Source organism: Lithobates pipiens, unplaced genomic scaffold, assembly GCF_037356315.1.
Source record: "Lithobates pipiens isolate NorthernLeopardFrog02 unplaced genomic scaffold, aLitPip1_a1.2 Scaffold_27, whole genome shotgun sequence".
Taxonomy (NCBI): Eukaryota; Metazoa; Chordata; class Amphibia; order Anura; family Ranidae; genus Lithobates; species Lithobates pipiens.
The window spans coordinates 193,191,422-193,200,367 of record NW_027507788.1 but is presented as its reverse complement, the minus strand read 5'-3'; the positions used below and the strand labels follow the sequence as shown (position 1 = coordinate 193,200,367).

The following is an 8,946-nucleotide window of genomic DNA, read 5'->3' as shown; positions in this document are numbered from 1 at the left end:
TAAGAATTACAGGACTACAATATAAAACGCCAAATTTTCATGCAAAATAATGGTACCGCTTTTAGCACCTAAAATCCGAAATAATCGTACCGCCAGGGAGGTTAAAGTGATATTAAACCTTTGTTTTTGTTTTTTTTTAACTAAAATAACAACATCTCGTATTTACCTGCTCTGTGCAATGGTTTTGCACAGAGCAGCCCCGATCCTCCTTTTCTAGGGTCCCCTGCCGGAGCTCCAGTCCCCTCCTCTTCAGCTGCGGAGGGGCCTGGAGCTCCAGCAGGGGACCCCAGAAAAGGAGGATCGGGGCTGCTCTGTGCAAAACCATTACCCCCCCCCCCCCCCCATCACACCCGTTGCCTGTTAAAATTAAATTTGTCTGAAAAGTTATATGACTTGCTAGTAACATGTTTTTAATGAATGCTTTTGGGGTAATGCGGTGTCATACATGATGTGACGTTTCAGGGTATTATTACTCTGCGCAAAACACATTATGCATCATACCGCAGGGGGAATGTCATTTATTTGTATGCTTGGAACCGTATTGTAATGTAGTGTATTTATGCGCTGCGCCGCAGTACAGAGTGGAATGTACCCTGTTGAAGTATTTGTTTTTTGTATATTTTTTATGCAAAATAAAGTATACATTTTCAATCAAAAATGTGTATGTATGTACGTGAGTTAGGGGCATTAGATTGTGAGCTCCTTGGAGCAGAGACTGAAGCGTTTGTGCAATATATATGTAAAGTGCTACGTAAATTGATGGCGATATATAAGTACCTGTAACAAATAAATAAATAATATATATATATATATATATATATATATATATATATATATATATATATATATATATAGTGTGTAAATTGATGGCACTATACAAGTACCTGAAATAAAATAGATAACAAATGCAGATAAAATGAAAGGACATGAATGTCACAAAAATGTTGGATCTTTTCTGCAATTGTTTCAGATTAATGGGGATCTGATCACAAATCTGGTAATCGGACACAACCCGAGTGACAGGCATTATAGATATATATAATATATATATATATATATATATACTTATATACACTATATAAATATATATATATATATATATATATATATATATATATATATATATATATATATATATGTGTGTGTATATATATATAATATATATATATATATATATAAGAGTGCATGGATGTGATGACTGTGGTTATATTGTAACACTACTTTGGGAAGGAAAAAACAATAAAAAAAAGCACAATGTTTGTTTCCCATTTATAAAATAACAAATACGGGTGATCCCTTGTATAGGAGGTGGTGCAGAGCCCGCGGTGATGCTCGGCGTGCTCTGTAGGCGCTGAGCCCCGTGCGGTGCCCGGATGGATTGCTCGCCTCCTGACCTGTGTCCTCCCGGCAGCCCCCGCGCTTTGCTCCATTGGCAGCCCGATCCCCGGCGCCGGGTCTGAGCCAAGCGCGTGACTGGCAGCCTGCGTCTGTGTAATGGGAGGGGGGGAATGCCTTGGAGGAGGAGGGGGGGTGCTGTCCAATCACAAGGCACCGTGGGCGAGTCTCTGACGTGGATTGGCTAAAGTGAGTGTGGGAAAGAATGTAGAGAAGGTTTCACAAGAATGGGGAGCAGCAGAGAGGAGTATAAATAGAGGAGTGCCCATAGACTGGGACAGACTCTCAACACTCAGGCTGTGTGACAGCTCAGGTCTTTGGCTGTACACAGCGGATACTATTCCCCCCCCCCATCCATCCTGTGTATTACCCCCCATCGGATCATGCCTGCTGACAGCATGGAGAAGCCCACCGCCTCCCCTATTGCGGGGGCACCGGCCAGCTCTGCCCAGACCCCGGATAAACCTAAGAGTGCCAGCGAGCACAGAAAGGTAAATATCCCCCCCTGTACCCCATGGGTGGGCGCTGAAGATCACAATACAGGGATATGTTGGCAACTTGTACTGTAGCGTTGTACTCATGTCTTGCCTCTGTCTTTGCAGTCCTCCAAACCTATCATGGAGAAGCGCAGAAGAGCTCGCATCAATGAAAGCCTGGGACAGCTCAAGACACTTATTTTGGATGCCCTAAAAAAAGATGTAAGTTGGCTGAACTTTTCCATTTTCTCCCTGCAGTCCCTCCATCCCTCCCGTCTGTCCTTCCATCCCTCCTGTCCTTCCATCCCTCCCGTCTGTCCTTCCATCCCTCCCGTCTGTCCTTCCATCCCTCCCGTCTGTCCTTCCATCCCTCCCGTCTGTCCTTCCATCCCTCCCGTCTGTCCTTCCATCCCTCCCGTCTGTCCTTCCATCCCTCCTGTCTGTCCCTCCATCCCTCCAGTCCTCCCATCTCTCCTACCCTTCCATCCCTCTTGTCCTTCCATCCCTCCTGCCCTTTTCATCTCTCCTGCCCTTCCATCTCTCCTACCCTTCCATCTCTACTGCCCTTCCATCCCTCCTGCCCTTCCTTCTCTCCTACCCTTCCATCTCTACTGCCCTTCCATCCCTCCTGCCCTTCCATCTCTCCTACCCTTCCATCTCTACTGCCCTTCCATCCCTCCATCTCTCCAGTCCTCCCATCCCTCCTGTCCTTCCATCTCTCCTTTCCTTCCATCCCTCCATCTCCTGTCCTTCCATCTCTCCAGTCCCCCCATCCCTTTTATATCTTCAGTCCCTCCATCCCTTTTATCTCTTCTGTCCTTCCATCCCTCCTGTGCCAGTGCCTCCATCCATCTCTGCTGTGCCCACATGTCTCCCACCTTGTCACTGATCGCCTCCTTCCCTCTTTGCAGAGCTCCAGACACTCCAAGCTGGAGAAGGCTGATATCCTGGAAATGACAGTCAAGCACCTGCGGAACTTACAACGAGTCCAGATGACAGGTACATATCCGAGGCTCTTTATATTTCCACAGTGATTGCTATTGATGAATGATGTAGGGGCTGGCAGGGTGTCTGTAGATGATCTGCTATAGCTATCGGCATGCTGGAACTTGTAGTTGTTCAGGGTCAGAAGCCCACATCACTGAATATTTGAATTATATTTTTATATATTTTATAGTGTATGTATGATCAGAGTTCAGTAGAGTCTTGATCTGCCTGCTGTGGGTTACATAGAATTGTATTGATTCAGAAGCTTTTGTATGAAGCAAGCTGTTCAAGTGCTAAATGATTAACACTTGTATTCAAGTGAGATGGTTCATAATCACATTCGTTGATCACCAGTACTAATGAAATGTTCTTTGTTTCTCCTGTAGCTGCACTATCAGCTGATCCATCAGTACTTGGCAAATACAGAGCAGGATTCAATGAATGCATGAATGAAGTGACCCGATTCCTCTCCACCTGCGAAGGGGTCAACACAGAAGTCAGGACCCGGCTACTTGGACATCTCTCTAGTTGCCTAGGCCAGATTGTGGCGATGAATTACCAGCAGCCTCCTTCCAGCCAACCTCTGCATGTCCAGTTGCCCTCAGCACCAGTGGCCACTGCTCCTGTGCCTATGCCCTGCAAGATGACCTCAGCTGATTCCGTGTCTCCCAAGGTGTTCCAGGGAGGCTTCCAGCTGGTACCGGCCACTGATGGACAGTTTGCTTTCCTTATCCCCAACCCTGCCTATTCCTCCAGCCCAGGACCAGTGATTCCCCTCTATGCCAATGGAAATGTCACCTCCAGCAGGGCACCACAGGCACAATCCCCAGTCCAGGGACTCACCAGCTTCTCTCACAAGATGCCACACATGTCCAGAACAGTGAGCCCTCTAGGTGGCAGCAGTGGACCTGACAGCACCGAGTGCGTATGGAGACCCTGGTGAACTGACCACACTTTGTAATCAGACTTTATTTTTTTATTTATTGGTTCCGTTTTATGGGACCTTGCCTTAGAGAAACTGAACAAATATATTTATTTGCATCTATAAGGACATTACTTTTTTATTCTTAAAAAATAAACTTGTATAAATGACCCATTTTTGTATTAAAACTCTTTTGCGGAAATGTTTTTTTTAGTTTTGTACGTCTGGTACAAAGATTGTGTAATGCCAAAGTTACTGTGTTGTTTTTGTGTCAAAAACTTCCTAAACTGCAGGAGTTTTATTCAATAAACTCTATTACATTTTATGATCTGGTGGTTTCTTGGGGAAGGGGGGGGGGGAGGGGAACTAATGATCGTTATCTTTTGATGTGGTTATATGGGATTGCGTTAGCTGTCTCTTTGAAGTTAATTATATGCAGCATGTGCCATATACACAATGTATATACATATGCAAACTGCAGGTATCGTGTATCCTGGATCTTGATTCAATCATGACATTACAGATGTTTTGTTATAATTCTAAGGAATCAACAAGTAAATGGGCTAATGAGAAACATTTATATAGTTAGGATTTATACCTGTATATGAACCTTACATTGTTCATATATATATATATATCTATATATATAGATAGATAATATAAAGTATCTCACAAAAGTGAGTACACCTCTCACATTTTTGTAAATCTTTTCTTCTATCTTTTCATGTTACAATACTGAAGAAATAACACTTTGCTACAATATAAAGTAGTGAGTGCACAGCTTGTATAACAGTGAAAATTTGCTCAACACACAGCCATTAATGTTTAAACCGCTGGCAACAAAAGTGAGTACACCCCTAAGTGAAAATGTCCAAATTGGGCCCAATTAGCCATTTTCCCACCCCGGTGTCATCTGACTCGTTAGTGTTACAAGGTCTCAGGTGTGAATGGAGAGCAGGTGTGTTAAATTTGGTGTTATCGCTCTCACTCTCTCATACTGGTCACTGGAAGTTCAACTTGGCACCTCATGGCAAAGAACTCTCTGAGGATCTGAAAAAAGAATTGTTGCTCTAGATAAAGTTGGCCTAGGCTATAAGAAGATTACCAAGACCCTGAAACTGAGCTGTAGCACGGTAGCCAAGATCATACAGCGGTTTAACAGGACAGGTTCCACTCAGAACAGGCCTTGCCATGGTCGACCAAAGAAGTTGAGTGCATGTGCTCAGCGTCCTTATCCAGAGGTTGTCTTTGGGAAATAGACATAGGAGTGCTGCCAGCATTGCTACAGAGGTTAACGGGGGGGGGGGGGGGGGGGGTGTCAGCTCATTAGTGCTCAGACCACAAGACGCACGCTGCATCAAATTGGTCTGCATGGCTGTCGTCCCAGAAGGACGACTCTTCTAAAAATTATGCATAAGAAAGCCCGCAAACAGTTTTCTGAAGACAAGCCGACTAAGGACATGGGTTACTGGAACCATGCCCTGTGTATGGTCTGATGAGACCAAGATAAACTTATTGGGTTCAGATGATGTCAAGCGTGTGTGGCAGCAACCAGGTGAGGAGTACAAAGACAAGTGTATTCTGCCTACAGTCAAGCATGGTGGTGGGAGTGTCATGGTCTGGGGCTGCATGAGTACTGCCTGCACTGGGGAGCTACAGTTCATTGAGGGAACCATGAATGTCTACATGTGCTGTGACATACTGAAGCAGAGCATGATCCCCTCCCTTCAGAGACTGGGCTGCAGAGCAGTATTCCAACATGATAACGAGCCCAAACATACCTCAAAGATGACCACTGCCTTGCTAAAGAAGCCGAGGGTAAAGGTGATGGACTGGCCAAGCATGTCTCCAGACCTAAACCCTATTGAGCATCTGTGGGGCATCCTCAAATGGAAAGTGGAGGAGCACAAGTGGATGTCATCATGGAGCAGTGGAAGAAGACTCCAGTGGCAACCTGTGAAGCTCTGGTGAACTCCATGCCCAAGAGGGTTAAGGCAGTGCTGGAAAATAATGGTGGCCACACAAAATATTGACACTTTGGGCTTAATTTGGACATTTTCACTTAGGGGTGCACTCACTTTTGTTGCCAGCAGTTTAGACATTAATGGCTGTGTGTTGAGTTATTTTGAGGGGACAGCAAATTTACACTGTTATACAAGCTGTACACTCACTACTTTACATTGTAGAAAAGTGTCAATTCTTCAGTGTTGTCACATGAAAAGATAATAATAAAATATTTACAAAAATGTGAGGGGTGTACTCACTTTTGTGAGATATTGTGCATATAAAATATAGTTAAATACAATTCATCCTATTTACATGTGAATATTGCGCCATTGGCAAACTGCAACTACGTATACTGACCATGAGCCATTATTCAGTTCAGGTCATGGCACTTATACACAATAACGTCCTATCCTGAATATCATAGCTCTACTACACAACATCTGATGCCATTCATTAGACACAGCAATGGTCAGGATAATTCCCTCCAAAAAAAACAAAACAAAGGCCCTACTGTAAAAGACAGCCTGGCTCTGGTAGGAAGGGGACAGGAGGGAGAACGACACTCCTTTGTGACAGGAGACAATTACAAGGTATAAAAAGAGCTCATCTATTATGCAGCGGGCTCCTGAGGAAGGTTAGGATTCCAATGAATTGTCTGGGAAGTGAGATCTGAGGGTTAATGTGCCTGTCTGCCCCGTCCCCTCCATGATAGGCTGATACTGGCTGGAAATTGAATCGCACTGCCTCACAAAGAGCTCATAAAAGACAAGAATTCTGTTTTATTTCACCGTGGAGGGGATCATTCAGGAAAACACGTTTTTTTTTTGCCACACATTATGAGTCACTGCATGCTCTTGAAATGGTGCCAAGTGGGAAGATTACAGTGCTGTGTGGGAAGAAAGGGAGGGGGGCCTAAGTGCTTCCTGGGGGTCTCATTTCCGCCACCTACACTGATGATCTGTATCAGCCCAGCACGCCGAGAGCCCGCCAGCCATCACCCCCAGCACAGGAGATCAGAGGCCTACATACTGAAATATTCATATACCCATAGACACAAGATAATTGCATTTATTGTATGATATGGCTTATAATGTTTAAATGGAGAAGCAATTGTATAGCCCCCATACACATTATCAGATTTTCTGCTGATTTTTGTCTTCAGATTTACCAATACCATATAATATGAGATCAAACCTTAGGCGTTTCTATTTGTATGCAGTCAGGCAGGCCCTTGCACTACATGGTTTTGGTAAATCTGAAGACAAAAATCAGCAGAAAATCTGATAGTGTGTATGGGGCTTAAAGTGGTTGTAAACCCTCACAAACCACTTTGACCTACAGGTAAACCTAGATTAAGGCTTACCTGTAGGTCCAAGAAATATCTCCAAAACCGTGATATTTACAAAAAGACAGGCACCGGTGTCTACGGCTCATGCACCGTAGACAGCGGCTCGCAGGCCCGCTGTCGCCGTTGGCAGCATGCCGCTGCTAACGGCGATATGCGGTTAGTGGCGGCTCTTATGCGCATGCACGGGAGTGACGTCATCACTGCTCCGGCGCTGTAAGTGGCCGGAGCAGCGATACCCGGAAGAAGATGGACGCTCCATGAAAGAGGGGACAGCGGTGACTTCGCTGGCTCCTGTGTCAGGTAAGTGACACATAATGGGCTACTATGTGATGCATAGTAGTCCATTATGCTTTACCTTTGCAGGGAGACAAAGAGGAAGTAAATCCATCAGGGTTTACTTCCTCTTTAAAGCTATGGATTGTTCCCGACCGGCACAGAGAGTGCCAGGATGAACGATCCTGATTAATCGCTATTGTAAGGCTTGTTTCACACGGGAAGCGTTCGTTCCGATCAGGAAGGGATCCATGAACAGGTCCTCTGCTAAACTGGAGAAAATCAGAACGCATGTCACTTTTGTAACATTCTGTATGTGCACATTAAGTTTTTCCTCAAATTTTGTGACAGGGGAAAAAAAAAATAGCGGATCTTCATTGCATCTGAGCACCACAAACCAAAAACACAACTTAATTCATTTTTAATATTCACAGAAAATTCCCCCATCCGTCCATGTCCCCATGTTTAATTTTGTTTAGAAACTACAAGGCCCTAGGATTACTGTCTATGGCCATCTTGAGTAAGGGCAAATGATTCATGTAGCATTTACTTCCTGGATTCCATCTGCCCTTAGCTCAAACATGCATGTAGAAGAGTCGGCTTAGCTGAGAAAACCGCTCCTGCTCTTTTTTCCCTCCTGAAGACCCCTGGGATGTATGTAGGGTTGCCACCTGTCCAGGATTCACCCGGACAGTTCGGGTTTTGAATCATGTGTGCAGGCTTCAGTCCATCTGAAACCCGGACACATTATTCAGACCAGGCTGTGGCTCCCCAAGTGACTGAGATAGTCATACACAAATCTGTTGCTGCCCGGGAGCTGCAGGCAGCTGTTTGGGGGCAGGTTTAAATTAAAAGTGGGGTGATAAATGTCAGCAAGAGAAATTTGGTGACAGTGTGCCAAGGCGCTCTCTGTGCACTACATTACTACTCTCTTTGGGGCACCCACATGTATCCCAGGTCTTTTATAATCCTGTAGTATTTACAGTAAAAAAAATAATTAAAATTGCCCTGTGCTGCAAAAGTATTCGGGTTTGGCTTGAAGAAAAGGTGGCAACCCTAGATATATGACGTCACTTGCCTAGGCAAGAAACCAGGAAGTAACTGAAGAAATGCATAGCTCCCAACTGTGCCTGATTTCAAGGAACCGTCCCTGATTTGGAACAATGTCCCTCTGTCCCTCTTTTCACTTCATTTGTCCCTCATTTTGGTCTGATCAGGGGCGGACTGACCATTCGGGCACTCGTGCACTGCCCGAGGGCCCAATGCCACTAAGAGGCCCCATCAGGGTTTCCAGCCTCAATAAAACCAGGGACAGTATGTAAAAATCAGTTTTTTTAAAAAACCCCAAGATTATAGCTGCCCCGCCTCTCCAGTACCTTTTCAATGTGTGTATGTGTATTCTGTGTGTGTATTCTGTGTGTGTATACTGTGTGTGTATATTGTGTGTGTATACTGTGTGTGTATATTGTGTGTCTGTGTGTATACTGTATGTGTGTGTGTGTGTATATACTGTGTGGCCCCATAATCTATTGCCTGAG

General features: G+C 44.7%; 1 protein-coding gene across 1 annotated transcript; it reads left to right on the top strand.

Annotated features, from left to right (window-relative positions):
- Positions 1-1,662: 1,662 nt before the first annotated feature.
- LOC143934448 (transcription factor HES-4-like) lies at positions 1,663-4,105 on the top strand. The gene is made up of 4 exons (XM_077458089.1): positions 1,663-1,886; positions 1,998-2,093; positions 2,783-2,870; positions 3,245-4,105. The coding sequence occupies exons 1-4, from the start codon at positions 1,779-1,781 to the stop codon at positions 3,799-3,801; spliced, it is 849 nt and encodes a 282-aa protein (XP_077314215.1). The 5' UTR covers positions 1,663-1,778; the 3' UTR covers positions 3,802-4,105.
- Positions 4,106-8,946: the final 4,841 nt, after the last annotated feature.

What these genes read in the sequence shown, in the direction of transcription:
- LOC143934448 (XM_077458089.1), top strand. Translation starts at nt 1,779, where the DNA reads ATGCCTGCTGACAGCATGGAGAAGCCCACCGCCTCCCCTATTGCGGGG. An exon ending in GTGCCAGCGAGCACAGAAAG is followed by an intron (nt 1,887 to 1,997) that starts GTAAATATCCCC and finishes CTGTCTTTGCAG; the next exon opens with TCCTCCAAACCTATCATGGA. An exon ending in ACAACGAGTCCAGATGACAG is followed by an intron (nt 2,871 to 3,244) that starts GTACATATCCGA and finishes TTTCTCCTGTAG; the next exon opens with CTGCACTATCAGCTGATCCA.